Source organism: Cheilinus undulatus, linkage group 2 (genome assembly GCF_018320785.1).
Source record: "Cheilinus undulatus linkage group 2, ASM1832078v1, whole genome shotgun sequence".
Taxonomy (NCBI): Eukaryota; Metazoa; Chordata; class Actinopteri; order Labriformes; family Labridae; genus Cheilinus; species Cheilinus undulatus.
The window spans coordinates 4,243,326-4,262,781 of NC_054866.1; the positions used below are offsets into that span (position 1 = coordinate 4,243,326).

The following is a 19,456-nucleotide window of genomic DNA, read 5'->3' on the forward strand; positions in this document are numbered from 1 at the left end:
AATGACAAAAAAGAGAGGAGAGACGAGCAGAGATGAAGTAAGGGAGAGGGCGGGATTGAAGAGAGTGAGTAGAGAGAGACAGACATGTAGAGGAAGAGAACAGAGGAGAGGAGAAATCGATAATGCAATAGAAATCTCTAGACGTGACTGTGTGTTAGAAGTCGTCCTTAATGACGTGTATTGAGAAAAAAATGATTAATCCACGGAGAAAGGCCGAGATTTCATGTGTGTATCAGAGCGTGTGTTTTAGTGTGCGAGCCCCTCTGTAGATAGAACACAGCAGATATTAAATCTCAAGGTTGCTCTTGTAAGCTATCTTTTACCTTTTACTTCCACCGCCAATAACTTTACAACCCAGTTTGTAGCGACGACATGAATCACGCTCCTGTGTGCACACGTGCCCACGCACGCATGGATTTACAGGCAGATGTTTTTGGCAGGTGGTCAGAACTCCAAGGTCAGAGCTTATTGATAGTCCCTCACCGTCTCCATCTTTCTTTTTTACAGTCATTTCTTCCTCTAGATTTTGTCTTTCTGATGTTTGCAGCTGCTTACTTACACTGACACCTACAGTAAACACTTTCAGCAAATCTGCTGGCATTTGTGGCTGTGTATCTGAGTCCATCTTTTGTCTGTTTTTATAGTTTCCTGTCCGTCAGTCTGCCTGTATATGCCACTACCTGTCTGCTTGTATCCATCTCTATCTCTGCTCGGAAACAGCCGGTGGACCGCTCATCCTTTTTTGTGTCTTCCCCTGATAATCTGTCTTTTTGTCTCTTGTCTCTTACTATGTCTGACTTCCTGTGTACTTGGCTGTCACTCTCCTACACAGAGACAGCCAGTCCGTCTCCCTGTACATTACTCTCTAATCTATTATTTGTGACTGGCGGCCTACCTGCACATGCCTTTTTTCTCCGCCGTGTTTCTGCCTGTCATTTCTACCTTGAAAACCCGCGCTGACTCCTTTCTCTCGGCGCTGCTTTGTTTACTTCCATCCACATTTTTCATTTTTTCCTGGAGCATCCTAGGCATGAGGTCGTGCTGTGTTTTTACTCGCACACAGAAACATAAGGGGCCACCAGGAAAAGCTTTCATCCTTATCTTTGCGAGCAATTAGCCGTCTTAAAGGCAGAATAAATACCAGACTGTGTCTGCATCCCCTTTATCAGTGAAACAGCTACCGTAAAGGTCGCTCTGCAAACGCCCCACTGTTTTTTATAACCGGGACACATACTTACATTCATATGGAAATAAACTAGAATCAATTATAATCACACATGCGTGCACAGACATAAAGCACAAACAACCAAGAATAGCTTCTGGTTTGGAGATAGATGCAAACAGGCTGACTGCCGTTCCCCACTCGTCTTGCTCGCACACTTACATGCACACTTAATTCACAGCGCGGTGATGCAGAACATTTTAAGATTAAACACTAATGCAGAATCAATGCATATGTTTGACCTGTTATAAACAGCATGAGAAAGCGATTAGCAGAGGGACTGGGCCTAATCGTGTGCGTAATCAAAGGCAACACTATAAAAGCATCGGAGCAACAGACTTTTACCCCCCACCTCCAGCCCTCTCTGCAGGGGAGAGCTTTTCAAACACGTGCTCTGTGGGAAAAAGGATCAGAAATAACATATTGCAGGCTTGAACTTCCATTTGGGAATATTATGCTTTGAGATTGTGGTGAAACAGTCTCACATACGCGTATGTTTGTTTGTTTACAGCACAAATCATCAACTGGTAGTCAATCAGCAGACGAGGCCCTTTTAATAGTCTGGGTATTATTGCATGGATAAATGTGGGTCGGCCCTTTTTATATGCTGGGTTATTACAGAGGGTTAAAATTCCCCCCATGTGTTTCCATTTTAAATACTTTTTCATGGTTGACTTTAAACGGCATTTCTTTTTTGACTTTAGGGTAGTGATTGTGTCACATGATGACAACAGTCTGCAGTTTTTTTAATCAAAAATGGCCATACTGTTATTTCTATTTTCCCACACGCCGAAGGCATTTAAACAACAGTTTGTTTCAGCACTGTCATGATCATTAAATGCAGTAGTGTCAAACATTGCTGAAAGTTAAAGAAGACATCTTTTAAGCTAGCTGACTTTGGATCTGATGACAAAGAAAATGACTGAACCAGGAACCCAATGTGACCGAATCCTGACACAATAATTCACTGATAAAAAGCATGTAAATAAAAACAGAATACAACGATTGCCACATTTCATAAGCCCATATTCGATTCACAATGGAACATAAACAACATACCAGATGTTGAAACACAAACATTTTACTTTTTCATGAAAAAATATTAGCTCATTTTGATCTTTGATTTTAAGTAATCAAACTGGCATTTAAAGGGTCAAAATCCTCAAAATGATTGAATGTGTGATAGTTTGAGCACAGCTGAAGTTGTTTAAGAGATTTATGAAAAAAGAAAGCTGAAAAAAATATTAATCTGTTAAGTTTTTAGCAGTTTTTTGAAGTGGACACTTTTGTCCTAAATGGTTTTAAAGGGTAGTAAATTTTTTTCAGTGTTCCCCTGACCTATTACACCAATTGAAATTTTAACTTAAAAATTTGCAAAGAAGGAAACTTTGAGGCAAAAAATTAGACCATATGGACTAACACAGCCAAAATGGTGAGCAGAGAAAGAGGAAACATTTGCCCAAATGAACAAAAATGTCGAGCCAGTTATAAAAAGTGCAGACACAGGATATACATGGAACGGGGGTAGATTTGGCAAATATTGTTTGAATTTGGATGTGAGTATCATGGAGATTGAATTGCACCAGGTAAGGGAAGCTTACCTCTCCCAACAGAGGAGTTTCCCCATCAGATTCAAAGACCCAAGCTTCTTTCTGAGTCCCACGGTCATAGGATTCATACGGAGTGTTTCCTACTCTCTTACTGGTCGCTATGGCAGGATCCTGACAGCAAAGAAATAAAGCCATGTGATTAGAAAACAGAAATTTTAATTCAAATAGCTGCTGGTGAAGAAAGGCATAGCAGCGTACGTCATAAGAAGAAGAAACTGGCCCAAGAAAGACCAACATTTCTCACCAGGATGAGGATGTATCTCTGCCCCTTCTCATGAAGGTAGTCATAAAACTGCGGCAGCTCACTGAACTTGACTTTGTCATAGGTGAAATCTTTCTTGTCCTCCATGTAGTCAATGTCAGTGTACTGAATATCCTGTATAAAGAAGAAAAATCACACTGTTAATACTGAAAATCCACCAGAAAATCACTTCCCTAGTCATGCATTTGGATGATCTTTTGGAAAACAGTATGTTGTCGGAATAACTTGATGAGTTTACTTCCACAGAGATGCTTTTTGATATTCAGAGCTTAATTGGAAATTCAGAAATGCTGGCATGGCTCTCATGCATTAAAATCCCATTTGCATCTTGCATGAATAAAACAGGCAAGAAAACCTCTTAATACCTCTTAAAGTTCCTGTAAAGCAGCATCAGACATTTGTCCAAACAGAAAACACAGTATGTGATAGAATAACATTTTATAAATGTGTGGAAAGACTGAGAACTGGGAGTGACTAGAATATGGATTTAGACTGTAAAGGTTTTTTTTTTACGTTTTCTGGTTTAGGTTTTTTAGGCTGAGATTAAATGTGGAACTCAGTGACCGGCCTGGGTCCCATATGCATAACCTTGTTCCCTAGGGATAGGGTTAGGATATAAAAGCATGAAGCACTTTATCTTTGTACAGTCTGCTGTTTTGGTTTCTAACTACAATGATTAAACAAAAAAGTAATGTAGAGCACTAAGGATTCATCACAGGGCCTTATGTGCCACAACCAGCATCTGTCACTCAGCAGCCAAGGTCAAGCTTGATGGCATCTCTGTTGACCAACAAGATGCTGCATCTCAAGGGGCTATCCTTCAATAGATTCAAATCTACCCTGATAATACGCTCGTGGACTGCCAGCAATTTTTTGAGCCCTTGGGGCAACCACAATACAACTAGGGCCTTTTGCAGCCTTACCACCTGCCCAGATAGTCCCCTAGGCCATGCACACTCACCACATCCACCCCTTACTCTACCCTAGAGGTATGGGCTTGGTCATTTTTTCAAGTAGATCATTCTCCCATGCAAGGACACTCAGAGCATGAACAGGGTTGTGTCACTCCTCCATTTCACCTGATGGTGCTCTTATTAGCCACATCTATGCCTTAAAGGGGACATATTATGCAAAAATCACTTGTTCAGGCTTTTCTTACACAAATATGTGTCCCTGGCCTGTCCACAATCCCTCAAATACCAGAAAGATCCATTCCCTCTCCCCCTCCCTTTCTCCACCTTTCAGAAAATGTGCTGAAACAAGCCATTCTCAGATTTTACACCTAGTGACCTCACCAGGGGCGTAAGAACCTGCCCCCAGGTTTGGTTGGCCCTCCCCCACTTGGAGGAAGGTCCCGTCCTCCTCTATGCATCTTCCTCTTAGCTCCCAGCTGAGATGTTGGATAGCTAAGTGGGTTACCCTGCTGACTGTGGTCTGGATAGTTGATGGTTCAAATCAAAGTCAGGTCCTAAACTTTGGATAAGTGTCGGTAACATCAGGAGTGCTGCATCCATTTCCTGAGAGGGGTGGAGTCAGACACCTAATTACCATTTAAAGCTGCAGACATAGAAACAGCTCGTTCTGTGAAGGGCTGACACAGAGGGGGTTTTAGACATGCAAAAATCCAATACTGGAGTGTTTTTTTCAGCAACAGACGTCACTGACATGTTTTGCGGACCTCTGAGAACAATGTAAACTTGTCTTAAAAGGGTAAAATATGTCTCCTTGAATTCAGCCCTAAGTCTTGGCCCAAATATGTCTGAAAAGTTCTGCACATTACCGTATATATATAGCAATGGCAACCTATATTTACTCTTACAAGTCTGAGAAAGAACATGTTGTTTCTACTTGTTGATAAAAAAATCCCTTAATGGGAGCTGGAGTCCTCTGTGGCATTTTTGGCATCATTGGAAAAGTTTTAGATGAGGTTGTTCATGTCTTATTCTGACTTTCTTGCTTTCTAACTACCCCTTCATTCAGGGGTTGGAAATTATCTACCAGCCAACGTTTGTGTTTTTATTCAGTTTCTGAAAATTTCACTTAACCTACGAGCTAGGGAGACAGCCAGACCAATGAAAACAACATAACAGGGTGGTTTGTGACAGAAAATGCTAAAAATTGAATCCCTGTCTTCCGCCTCTCCCACTCTGACACTGGTCACACACGTCGACCACAGTGCAGGGGTAGAAAGTAACCCATTACATTTACTCACTTTACTGTAATAAGGTGTTTCTGGGTTCTTGTACTTCTTTGAGTACATTTAAATCAGTACTTTTACTTCTACTGAAGTAAGTTTTAACCAGAGTAGCTGTACTTTTACTTGAGTATAATACTCGTGTACTGTCTCTGCCTCTGTTGACTACACAGTTGCACACAGAGAGAGAATGATTCCACAACACATCCCAAAACAGCAAACACTAGAGTGATGATATGTCAGTGTTAAACTTTTCAATGTAGTTATTTTACAGTGCTGATCAACCAGTGTTAGTTTAACTCGGTAAAGGGTCAATTACACTAAGCTCCACTCAATGTGAATTCAAACTGGAGGGTATGTGGGCAGAGCTTCCCATCATGCCCTTGGGCAGAGCGTTGGGTTTGAATGTTTCCTGTTGTACAGTCATCCCTGCTGGGGTTCTTTTGCTCATGTTTCTAGTGAATGGCTGTTGTTTTCAATGTGAGACACATTTGGACCATGGGTGAAGTCATCCACTGAGTTAGAGTTCCCTCCTTAGGGTGCTTTTACATTAGACCCAGTTGTTTAGAACTGTGCCACAGCGCGATCCCCCCCCCCCCGACTTGCTTTCTTACTAGCAACATCGAACCGTGCCTGGGCACACTTGCGTATTTACTCAGTCTGAAACAACAGGTGATGGTATGCACGTAGCTGGTTTACAACCCCGCAAAGGAGGAGAAAGAAGAAGACTCTACCATGGCAATTACTGGGGTCATGACCTGAGCGAAGATTATTTTTCTTTTGACCCGGCAAAAAGTCAATCCTGCAGCCATGGATGATTAAAATCACTTTTTAATATGCCAGCAATGCCGCTCTTCTTATCTTCACATCTACTACAGCTCAGAGGATTAAATGGGCTCGTGCTGCGCAGATACAGCGGTTTTTGAGGTGACAGGAGACTTTTATTTCCTTTGCACCTCCTCTCACTGACTCCAACTTGTGTTCATCTGTAAGGTGAGTCACAACAGACCATTTATTGACTGGATTCTGATGATTTCCATCCTTTATTGAGGAAAAATTGTGAACATACTGCCGTGCTGTGGAAAGAAGTTTAGTTTTTACGATGATGTCATAAAGCTGATACGGCGCTCTGTCCTGTATCCGAGTGCGGTTGCATTCACATCTCCTCCGAACCGTGCCAGAGTCCACTGGAATCGCGCCCGAGACCACCTCCCCGGGCCAGGTGCTTGGGCGCGGTTCATTTGCATTCACACTACCCAAACGAACCGAACTTTGGACTCAAGTGCACTTGGACCTGGGACCGGGCCCCTAGTGTGAAAGCCACCTTAGACTTTAGGTGTTCCTTAAGGTAGTGTGCATTCTTCATCAGTATGCATTGCCTTGCTGTGAGTTTGACTCTTTCCTTTGTTCTTCCCAGTGGAAAACTTGCAACAAGATTTTCAAGAGTGACTACAGCTCTGTCAAATTGTAAAATATTGAAGACTTAAAGGCTGTACTTCAACTATATGTAGTGTGCATCAAAACAGGTTTTTAAAAAGTGCTAAGTTCAACTCTATATGAGTGTCAATGTCACTATATTTTACTTCATTTTACAGGGGCCCACTGGACTTTCACGTGGAAACTTCTGGCAAACTACAAAGTGGGCTTTAACATGTTTGTGCTGAGGAGAAGCTTCCATCTAGCCTCTCTGAGTAATCATCAGGTTCTTGGTCACCTCTCTTACCAAGGTCCTAATCCCTGATCGCTCAGCTTGGCCAGAGGACCAGCTCTTGGAAGAGTCTTGGTTGTGCAGAGCTTCTTTCATTAGAGAATTATGGAGGCCACTGTGCTCGTAACAATCCTGACTCTGAGCTCTGCAGACAGCTGACCTCATCATTTGGTTTTTGCTCTGATATGCATTGTCATGTGTGAGGCCTTCTATAGAATGGTGTGTGCCTTTTCAAAGAAGTGGTCTAAGGGGTTTAGTCACGCTTAATAAAGAAAAGGCAAGGCGTTTAAAGTGTTTCACTAATCCCTGTATTTCTCAGTATGTGGCAAGAGTGAAAAAGTCTGAAGACCTCTGCTTTAAAGGGACTTTAAATGAGCCAAATAATACTTCCTCTTCTGTCATCATCCTAGCACAATATATTCCAGTCTCAGCATGGCTAATAACAACACTGTGCACCATTTGCACTGTGAGATAATGTGTCAAACCCTAGCTTGTCTGTTGACCTTCCTTTGCTGGGCTTTCGGAGACCTGGTGTGAGTGCAAACAGCCAGGTTAATGTGCTGCTAAACCTTGGGAGGACAATGGGAATGTTAACACATTCTTCTGTTTTTTTTGGTCTGGGTGTGATTTTATGTTTGTTCGCTGTCTGCCAAAGTCTACTTCATATCGATAGAGCAGATGGTTTGGACGGCTCTGCCAGATCCTTCCTCTAATGGTAATCAGCTCCAGACATATTAGGGAGAATGTGATAATGCCCTCTGTGGTCTATCTAATGGTTATCAAATATGTCCCTGAGTACGGCAGGAGAGGAAGCAGCTGCATCCTAATGTGTCCTGCCATGAAAGAAAGATAGGAGATTATCAGAGTGAATTATTGAGACGGGTTTGAAATCTGGTTGGGTTTGATCTTTGAATAAGACAGAGTTCAAACCGCGTCCTTGATTCGTGCAATCATTGCTGAGTTGTGATGCAGTTAAAGTGTTTTATGAGGGAGTATAAAGATTAAAGCTGGAGTTTACCTTAGTAATTAAGGTATAGTGAGTCCATCAAACACCTGTGCCCTGTGTGAAATAGACTTTTACAGTTACTAGTTGCAGGCTTGGCCAAAGATAAGCAGCGAGGCTCATTCCCTGGAAAATGTCAACCAGGACTGGTATTTATGGAGTGTCTCAAAAGGGAAGAGCTGTTGGAGTAGTTTTAACATTCAGATCAGGATGAATGAGATAATGAAAGAAACTCGGTCGATTGATCTTTGATCAGCGCCAACATTCAGCGATGCTTGAAAAATAGTTGTCCCGGGATTGAACCTGTAGAGCCCAGCAGACTCTTCATTATTTGACAGAAAGCTGGATTACCCCGTCTAAGCTAAAGGCCATCCCTATCACTCCGACTGTCTGTCCAACTCCCGCTTCAACCTTCATATCACGTCTCGGCAGATAGTGTAGTGGTTAAGGCTCTCGCTTCTGGAACCACACAGCAGTGCATGAGCGGTTCAGATTTAACAAGGTGTGCACGAGGTGAAGTATCGATTCCTTTTGCCTTTCTTACAAAAAGCTACACAGCTCTAAAGAAATACCCCACACTGTATGAATACTGTGCAGCACCGCTGTCTGATTAAAGACAGGCACTTTTGGAGATGCACCATTCATCTCAAGAAAGGGAAAATCCTTCAGCCTCTTCAAATGTCATGCAGCATTTACCTTGGGTTCTTAATTGATGTCTTTTCAGCTTCATATTGGGCAACTTGTAAGAATGTCAAAGCTGCGACTGGGTTTTATTTCAGAAGGTCCTGTTTCTCTTTTGCTGCAAAGAAAGTCTTGTTGATGCCACATAAATGCCTCTGATTGACGACGGTGATACGTTTGCATTCATCGTATTAACGTCTCGAATCTTTGCTATGGTATATTTTGTGGCATTGACACTTGTTACAAATTTCAAGGCCCTAACTCATCATTTTTCTCTATATGTTCAACTTAGGCAACCTTTATAAGCGACTCCCAGACTAAACTGTTGGCATACCTTTATTTAAAACACTATATCCTGCTTCCTCTGTACTTGTGCAATTTAATACCTGTGAAAAACGCTGGAAGTGACGTTTCTTCACTCTGTGACCTGTTGTCATGCTCAATAGGGAATCGACAAATAAAGAATAAACCAGCGTAAATTAGGGCTACTTGGACTCCACAGGGATCCTTGCTGTTTAAAAAGACAAAATGGATCTTAGGCATTTATATGTGTCCATAAATCAAGATTCCTGACGCTGATATGATTTCAGAGTCAAAGCAGAGCCTGAAGGCACATTCTGTCTGGTTTCATTAGTGGTGGATGTGAAAAAAACACTAATGATCGGGTGTTTCTCCATTTTTCAATGACCCATTTACTTTGACTAATCTGTATAAAGATCACTCTGTAGTTCAAGGGTGTCAGACTCAGGATTCTGGGTTTAGGTCTCACCTGAGAGCCTGACAGGGTCAACATTTAACCATAACTGTCCACCTCATTTTCACCAGCAATAAAATATGAAAAAAAGCACTGATGATTAATCATTTGGAAAAAAAAAACAAAAAAAAACAATAATAATCCAACTTATTAGTTCAAAAGATCAGAACATGATGTTAAAAATTGAAAAATAGTGTTTTTAAAGATCAAATATATGAGGAGAAAATTGAAATCATAAGTTTGAAATGTCAAAATATAAGATCAGATTTGAAATCATGAGTTTAAAAGTTAAAATATGACTTAAAATTTTAAATTGTGAGTCTAATAGGTAAAAATATGGGATTAAAAAGCCAAAATTAGGAGTTGAAAATTTCAAAATATGAGCTAGAATTCAAAATTATGTCTTAAAAAGTTACAAATATGACTTAAATTTAAAATTGGGAGTTTAAAAGTTCAAATTATGATTTAAAAAATAAAAATTAATCATTAAAAATGTCAAAATATGAGAAATACATTTGAAATCACAAGTTTAACAGTCAAAATATGGAATTAAAAAGCCAAAGTACGGAGTTGAAAAGGTCAAAATCTGAAATTGGAAATTTTAAAGGTAAAAATGTGGCATTTGAAGTCCAAATTATGAGTTGAAAAGGTGAAAGTATGACATGAAAAGGCAACATCATAAGTTTGAGTTGTAATCTTGAGATGCAAAATTAAAATATGAAATAAAAAACACAAATTAATTTTCCTTTTCCACATTCTTGACTTTTTTTGAAATCTTTCTTACTCTTTACTTTTTCAGATTTTTATGTCTTAACAAGGATATTTGAAATAATCGAGGTTCAGTTCACATTTTTGTACTGGAGGAAATCTGCAGACCTCATACTGGTGGGCCAGTAATAATTCAAATATGACATGACCTTGTGGGTTGGATATAATCATCCCACAGGCCATATTCAGCCCCTGGGCCTTGAGTTGGACACCCCTGCTGTAGTGGATAAATTAGTTTGTAAAATTTTGAGGTGTATCTCAAAAGGGGATCAATGTATCCGCGCTTTCTTTCTTGCAGCTCTCAACTGCCATATAACGATTGTGATGATGAATATATATGTTATCAGGTCTGATAGGTTCAATTCAATTCAATCAACTCTGGTATGAAAAAAAGTCCACTTAAACTATTTTATTCAATCTGTGATAAATCCTGTCCAGTTCTGATCAAACTGCCACCTCTGCTACATCCACTTGAATCTCTCCACAGGCCGCCATTGTTAACAGGCTTGCAGTTGCTTCAGCTAAACTAGCCCATTGCTATCACCTCTGTCTCCTCGAATGATGCTGAACATCAAATCAACTTGAAGCTTTGCGAGATGGATCAGTCTGACGACAGGCATGTAATCTGGACAATCCATCAGCTTTGAAGGATTTGTGTCTGGGTGAGCTCGTCTCTTTAAACCTTTAAAGACGATGCATCATGACTAAACCACTCTTTAGTTATTTTTTGTTTTCTACACTTTTAACCGAGCATGCAGACGATATACCGACCAATGAAATGTAAACACAGTACTATGCAGAATTTTTAGGCATGTTTGGACCAAAAATTGAGGCTGAATTAAGGCCTGAATGTGGCGAAAAAGCTGCCTGAGGGCATCGTCAGGCAGGTAGGAGGACAGGCACAACCCCAGCAATGCTCTAGATCAGTGGTTCTCAACTGGTGGGTTGAGACCCAAAGTGGGTCGCAGAGCAGTTTTTAGTGGGTCACGAATAGGTCTCTGTAAAAATAAAAATGGTGCCAAAAAGTCCTGAAGTCCTCAGTGGACATGCATCAATGTCTTTTATGTCACTCTGTTTTGCTGTTAAATCGGTTAAATTTGAATGTTTGGTCAGTATTCCAACTAATTAATCTCCTTTACTTGCAATGAATAAAGCTGCTTTTATCATGATAATGAAGTAATTTCTCAAGATCTCAGCAAAATCAGCAAAAATGTACACATAATGATGGGAAAAGAGGGTGTAAGACTTGCCAGTTCTGTCCCTTCTGTTTTTCATATTATGCATTTTGGTCCAATCATGCTCCAAACTGCAACATATTCCATTAACTAAACATGCGTTTTTGAATATTTTTTGGAAATTTGGGTACTGTTTGTGGTAAGAGAGACTGGTGGCTCCTGAGGCTACCCAGTTAAGAACCACTGCTTTAGATTAGTCCTTGCTTATTACCAGGAGCATGGGGAAATAATCTAAGGGTTGTACGGTTGCTATTAACCCCTGGTAGATGTCCCAAGAGCCTAAAAACCACTAGCAGCCCTCGGGCATATTACTAGGTGTGAAAAGGCCCGGACAAAAGAGATGCCATCAAGCTTGACCTTGGCAGTGACAGACATGTCAACACATTGCAAAGCAAGCATCAGGTTGTAGATGTTTCAGCTGATGACTGTTTGCTCTGCAACCCAGGACTGACTCCCTTGTTGAGTCTTGTTGTTATTGCACTGAATTTTATGTCTCTAAACGTGCTGCTTCATGCCATTTTGATTTATAGCTTAAATTTTACTGGGAAAATAGTATAATATTAATATCTAACTTTCAATTATACAAAGATTTGGTTGTAATTTGTCCTCAATTTTCATATCTGGCCTTGTAATGCATGCCAGTAAACATAGTTTGATGGTTTTATTTCCCTGATAGTTTCCTGATTAAGATCTCATGCTTCTGTTTATTTTGGTGGTGTTGTTTCTAAATTAAAGAGCTGTTTCTTATATTGTCAAGGAATCAGACTTGCATGAATGGAAGTGGAGCCGCCACCTTCCACCCAGTCTGATATGAGTTTATTGTGGCTTTTAATTGTGAGTACAAACAAAATGTGACAAGGATTCACATGCTGAAGATTTACAACTCAGAGTTGAGACGATGTTGCCAGACACATGGGGACGAGTCAGGCACATGAAATCCAGCGTATCTCAAGGACAATAATAAGATTAAAATTTTACCACCCTGATTTTTTCCTCATGAGTAAAAACAAAGAAAACATGTGGGACTGAAGACAAACAAACACACCAGATGTAGGTCACCTCTGAGAAGAAGAGAAGAAAAGCTGACTTACATATGGGATGCCTATAGCGCGGTTCCTTTCAACGGTTGCCTTGACCTCATCCAGGCTGCCGTAGTCCCATCGAGAAAGCTGGAAACCCAGAGACCAGTAGGCAGGAATGACCGGTCTGCCGATGAGCTGGACAATACGAATGGTAATAGGTAAAAAGAACTGAGCTTCTATAGCAAAATATACAGTTTAATTAGAAACTATTCAGACCCCTTCACTTTGTTCAGTTTAATTATGCTGCCCTTCATTTTTAATTCTTATTAATCTACACTCAGTTCTCATCAGGACAAAGTGAAAAAAGAATTTTAGAGTTTTTTTTATAAACTTATGAAAAATAAAACACTGAAATATCACATTGGCATAAGCATTCAGACCTTTTACAACAGCACTTGAAATTTTGATCAAGTTCCTCCCATTTCTCATGATCTTTGCTGAGATGTTTCTACACCTTGATATGGAAAGGACCATTTTCATGTGGATTTTTTTTTTTTTTGGCAAAAAAGTCTATATAAAACTGTCTTTGGTTTCTTCTATGTAAAGTGGAAGCATTAAGGTAAGAATGCTCTGTCTGACTCGTTCAATATTTCAATTTTGAGCATATTGAAATCTGTGTGTTACTGTGTGAAAGTAATTTGTATGTTCTACAAAGAAACAACCTAGATATAGTCTGAGGTCCTGAGCACTGTGGAACAGGTTTTCATAGTAGTAGTAGTTTTCAAACTTTTTTCGCCCAAGCCACACCAAAGGTTAGGCCAAAATCTCAAGGCACACCATAGAACAGTCAAGGTGGCCCATAAGGGGGATAAAGGGGAGAGGTTTCTGGGGCCCAGACAACTGGAGGTGGCAAAAGTGGGCAAAAGGTGGCAAAAATTGGTTAAAGTGATGATAAAACATGGCAAAATTGGGTAAAAAGTGTCAAGACAACGTCAAAAATGGTTAACAAATGGCATAAGGGGCCAAAAAATTGGTTTATAATGGCAAAACATGTTTAAGTGTCAAAAAGGTGGAAAAATGGCTTACAAGTGGACAAAGGGGTTAAATGTTGTAAAAAGGTGGTTAAAATGGTTTAAAAGTGATTATAAATGGGAAAAAATAGGCAAAAAGTGGCCAAACAAAAGCAAACGAAGTGAGTGAAAATTAGCAAGACGGTGGCAAAAATGGGTTGAAAGTGTCAAAAAGGTGACAAAATAGGTTACAAGTGGCAGAAAAGTGGCAAAAAAGAGTTAAAGTTGCTAAAACATGGTAAAAAGCCATGAAAAAATTGGCAGAAAATGTCCAAATCATAGCAAAAGTAGGCAAAAACCATCAAAAAGGTAGCAAAATAGGTTAAATGTGGCTTAAAGTTCCAAAGAATTAGCAAAAATGGGTCAAAAGTATTTTTTTAAAAAGTTGCAAAAATTGTTTAAGTTAGTGGCAAAATGGGTAGAAAATTTGGTTAACCTGGTTAAAAGTAGCATGAATAATGATCATTTCAACACCAATTTTAACTCAATAATAGGTTGCCAAATGAGGTAGCTGTTAGCCAGGATGCTAGCACCAATGCCACTGATCCAACACACATACACACTCATCGATAAATCACAACTGGGGAGGGTCCATTCTCTGGGGGGTTTCAGGGGTCCAGCCAGATTCCCAAGGCACAGCTAGACTTGTCTCAAGGCCCACTAGTGTCCCTTGCCACACCATTTGAGAACCACTGTCATAGAGGATATCTCTGTAGGGTTGAGGAAAAACTGAATAGAGCAGTCTCCCAGTCATTGCTGCTGAAAAACACCCCCACAGCATGATGCTGCCACCACCATGCTTCACTGTTGGGATGGTACTGAGCAGGTGATGAGAGGTGCCTGGACGTCTCGTAGAATTGAGGCCAAACAGGTTTCATTACACCAGAGAATCTTGATTCTCACAGTCTGAGAGTCCTTCAGGTGCTTTTTTAAAACTCCACACTGTAAACCCAGATAAGTTGACTTGACTTAAAACATCTGAGGCAAGTGACTGCACTTAAATGGTTTTAGAATTGACATTGAGTCTGCTTAAAATGATGAAGTAGTTATTTCATTACTCAAAGACTGGGCTTAACTTTTTAAGTGGTGTCTACTAAAGGACAGTTTATTTATTCTTTAAATTTGTTGTACAATCAACTTCCCCTTGTCATCTATTCAACTTAGTATTTTAAGTAAGAATAACTAATTTTCTAGGGTGTAATCAAACACATTTCTCACCCATTAAACTATTTTTTAAAAGTTGTTTAAACTTAAAACTTATTCCCAAAATGTTGTGTTGACAGTATAGGCATATCAAAATAAACACACAAGGCAGGGCTAGTTCATTTTTAAGAAACTTAAAACACAATAAAAAAAACAGGAACACTCCATTAAAAAACACTTTCTTGGAAGTATCTTGCTTTTAAATCCCATTCAAAAAACTTTTTAGTGACAGATTTGTAGTACTTGAATACATCATTGGCTTTCGTGTGTTTTGCGCTGAGGAGATGCTTCATCCAGCCACTCTGCCATAAAGCCCAGATCAGTGGAGGGTTGCAGTGATGGTTGTCCTTCTGGAGCTCAGTCAGAGTGACCATTCAATTCTTGCCACTCTGACTGAGGCCCTCCTCCTCCAGTTGTTCTGTTTGGCAGGGCGATCTGCTCTTGGAAGAATCCTGGATGTGCCAAAAGTCTTCTATTTGAGAATTATGGAGGCCGCTGTGTTCTTGTGAACCTTCAGTGCAGCAGACGTTTTTTTTGTAGCCTTCTCCTGCCTGTCAACAATCCCGTCTCTGAGCTCTGCGGGCAGTTCCTTTGACCTCATGACTTGGTTTTCTCTAATATTCATTGTCAGCTGTGAGGACCTCCATGAGGAGGCGCGTTCCTTTCCAAATCATGTCCAATCAGTTTAACTGACCACAGGTGGACTCCAATCAAGGTGAGAAAACATCTTAGCAAAGATCAAGAATAATGGGAATAACCTGGGCTAAATTTATCAATGCACTCTATTTTACCACTGTTTTTGTTGGATTTGCTGGAGATACTGTATTATATAGTGTATTATGCCGCTCAATTTTAAGAGTTTATCAGGGCCTTCAGAGACATTAAGAATCTGAAGGTGAATACTTTAGTCCTGTTATGTTTGTATTAGGGGGTTTGGTGGCCCCAGAAGATTTCCAGGTTCAGATGGGGCCATAGCACACTAGTGTGTGAACCACTGCCCTAAACTACTCCAATTTTACATGTTCTGAGTTTTATTACCACATCAAGGCGACTCTCTAACCTTGTTTGCTGAACAGAATGCTGGAAAACATTCTCTTTATTGAGTCACTCAGAGTTTAAGCTATAAAAAGTAGCAGAAAAGAATTAATTTGTGCCTCACCTCCAGGAATTCCTGCACCACTTGTTCTGGTGTGTCTCCAAAGAGAATGTAAAAGTCAAGGACTCCTCCGATCGTTCTGTAGGTCACAGCGGGAGCGGGCTGCAGAGTCACCTCTGAAAAAAGACACCAGAGATGGAAACAGTGCCAACTCAGTCCCACTACTATCCTGAACTATAAATCATAACCTTTGAAAGGCCTCTCAAATAACTGTGAACCTGCAAAACTTCTCTTTCTGAGAATATTGCTTTTTATTCTTTAAGGACTCTGAATGCTTCCATTCATCTCCTTGGAAAGAAAAGAGAAATAGAATGTTTTCTTAGATTGGTTGATGATAGAGTCAACCATGAAATGGCACTTTTTTCTTCTGTTTGAGAGCCTGATATAATCGGTCTGTGAAGTCTTTAAACATCTGCATTTGTACACTCATGGAAAACTTTATTAAAAATATATGCCCATCATTAACACAATTATCTAATCAGCCAATCACATGCCAGCATCTGAAGCATTAACACTGTCTTAACAGTATGCAAGCGCCACTATTGCAGCACATCACTCATCTTTGCATGCCTGCTCTCCACACTGCAAAAATTTACTTCCCTTTTACTTTCAGTTTTGTTAGAAATATAACATATATCACTGTCATTTTCAATGTGAAGAAAGGGAAGTTTTCACCGGCTTTAACTCTGCAGAGCTGTCTGGTTTTGCCTCTGTGTTAACAGATGCCAGAGACATGGATATTATCAATGCCAGGAGTGCCATGCCCATTCATTATTTTTTTTCTTTTTTATTATTTTCCCCAAATCTTAAAGTCCCTGTAAATTGAAGAGGTAAAAATCTGAAGAAGAGATTGGTCTGTCTCCATGCCTTAATGCAGTGGTTGCTGCTGTGTAATTGGCTGAATACATTTTTGGGTTCATGAGCAGCTGAAGATGTATGTAGTCAGTGACTCAGAGTCTGTAAAATGTGCTTTTTTTCTGCAAGCTTCTCTTTCGTAACCATGTTTTGGACTCTTTTACATCTCTTGGTTAAGGACATTAGTCATTATCTGAATACTACATGCACTTGTTTGTCTCTTTATGTGACTCGTGTGCTTGCACGTGTTTATCCTTACCCATAGCATTGCTGTTCATGAGGAAGACCCCGAATGACTTGCCACTCTCATCCTCCAAACAGAGGAAGAAGGGATAGTGCCCGTAGAGGTTGTGAGTTCCCTGCAGAGAAGACAGACAGATGAAGGGACTAACGGAGGAGGTGTGAGGCACGTGAAGGCTGTAGGAGACTGAGGGGTTGACTTCACCACCTAATCAGCTTACAAGGCATTCAATTATAAGCCCTCTTGGGAAAGGGAATTACACATGTTGTGAGCACATGTAAACATGCATCTTGCACACAGACCCCGGTTAGACTTGTCAAGTGTAAGCCTTTGAACACAGTCTGGCAGAGCAGAGCGTTGTGAGGACTGACATGTGTTTACATGCAGAAACATCTGTACGTTTACGTGGGAAAGGCTCACCCCGTTAGGGAAACCATCTCTGGTGAAGATCGGCCAGGTTCTCCAGTTTGTGTCATGGCGATACTGTCTATGCACGTGCTCTCCAAGGCCGTAGATATTATGGGATGGAAGCCTGGCAGACAGCTGCAGATACTGATCTGAAAACACCAGTGGACCTATCGTGGTGTCAAACCTAAATGTAAAAAATAGAAAGAGAAAATGAAAACACAAGTCTCTGGTGGGAGGTGAGAAGACAGACTGATGTGAGAAAGAGCAAGCGAGGGGATGTGGGAAAAAAAAGACCAGGGGAGCAAAAAAAAAAAAATGTGAGAGACAAAGCAGGGTGAAAGAAAGTGAGATGCAGCGAGAGGAGAGAGAGAGTGGGAGTGGGGAACAAGACAAGGACGTGTGGAGGAGTTGAGCTGTTGAAAGAAAAAAAAAAAAAACAGAGAGAAGACAGACCATCCCATCAAGCTCTAATAAGCCCTCTGGGTAGCTTTTCTACAGCCCTCAAAACAAGACACTGGTGGTTGAAATACTAAGCCTATGCTCCAGCTGTACACAGCTGACAGAACAGAGGTACACAGACAAAATGGACAAATTAAGTTTGTATGGGCAGGACATTCAATGCAAATAGTGAGAGCAGATGCATGTATAAGCAGTATAAACATTTCCCTTAAGTGTTGAAATAAAATGAAAAAATGATAATGACCGATTGCTCCTGTTATGTGATACTGTACATATTCACTTCTTCAGCCTGATGCTAAAGGAGAAAACCTTTCAGGGGATTTTGCAAATTTAGAAAAAATAGAACCCTGAGATATCATATTGACATATTCAGACCCTCAGGTTCCTCCCATTTCTCTTGATCCATGCTCAGATGTTTCTGCACCTTGATTGGAGTCCACCTCTGGTAAAAGGTAAAGGCCTCACAGATGACAATGACTACCAGAGCAAAAATCCAAACCAGTCAAAGGAACTGCCTGCAGAGCTCAGTCCCAAGAACAAAAATAGAATAAGTTTGGACCAACCAGGACTCTTCTAAGACCTGGTCACCAGGCCAATGGGGGGTAATCAGGGGAGAAGGGCTTTCATAAGAGAGGTGACTGAGAACCCTGTGTGCAAAAAAAAACTGGCAAAAGAATATGTCACACAAGAGTGGTTTATATAAAAGGTTCATTTTAATTCTAGAGGGAGTTTCAAAGCACAGTCCTGACAGGTCAAAGTACAGGCTATTGAACCAACACTGTCTATTTATCAAAAGAACTTTGATTATGAGACAATAATGGTTTCTTAGCAATAATTCATTATGACCTGATGAATATATTGAGATATTAAAAGGTCCATCCACAGAATTTATTGAGTTATGATGGTAATAAATCGCTGCTTTATTCGATAAAGGAATATCAAAAAGTTATAAAACCATAAGAGTAATATCAGCGCTACTCTAGGATACATTAACAATAATGGCCAGAGCAGGAGTCTTCTTAAAGGAGCAATGCTTACCGAAATCACTGGAGGCTAATGCCACTACTACTGCTAGGTACCTCATACAGCCCAGCTTCAAAAATACTGAAATATCCCTTTAAACAGCCGCTAAGTTTTCCACCTCTCTAAAGAATCAGGACCCATCCATCCATCTTCTTCTGCTTATCTGAGATCGGGTCATGGGGCAGCAGCCTAAGCAGGAAAGCCCGGACTTCTCTCTCCTCGGCTCTCTTCCTCCAGCTCTTCCAGGTGGATGCCAAGGTCAAGGCCAGCCGGGTGACAGTCTCTCCAGTGTGTCCTGTGTCTTCCCTGGGGCCTCCTACTGGTTGGACCTGCCTGAAACATTTCACCAGGGAGGCGTTCAGGAGGCATCCAGACCAGATGCCTGAGCCACCTCATCTGGTTCCTTTCAACGCGGAGGAGCAGCGGCTCTACTCTGAATCCCGACCAGATGGCCGAGCTTCTCACCCTATCTCTAAGGGAGAGCCCAGACACCCTGTGGAGGAATCTCATTTCAGCCGCATGTATCCGCAATCTCGTTCTTTCGGTCACAACCCACAGCTCGTCATCAAAGGTGAGGTCAAC

General features: G+C 40.7%; 1 protein-coding gene across 1 annotated transcript in view; it reads right to left on the reverse strand.

Annotated features, from left to right (window-relative positions):
- si (sucrase-isomaltase (alpha-glucosidase)) overlaps positions 1–19,456 on the reverse strand; it is a 173,275-nt gene that overhangs the window by 132,334 nt on the left and 21,485 nt on the right. The window contains exons 7-12 of the mRNA XM_041804892.1: positions 17,405–17,576; positions 17,003–17,102; positions 15,892–16,004; positions 12,529–12,654; positions 3,077–3,208; positions 2,824–2,943 (exon numbers count right to left, since the gene is read on the reverse strand). Of these exons, the coding sequence (XP_041660826.1) occupies positions 2,824–2,943; positions 3,077–3,208; positions 12,529–12,654; positions 15,892–16,004; positions 17,003–17,102; positions 17,405–17,576 (763 nt within the window). The remainder of the gene's footprint in view (positions 1–2,823; positions 2,944–3,076; positions 3,209–12,528; positions 12,655–15,891; positions 16,005–17,002; positions 17,103–17,404; positions 17,577–19,456) is intronic.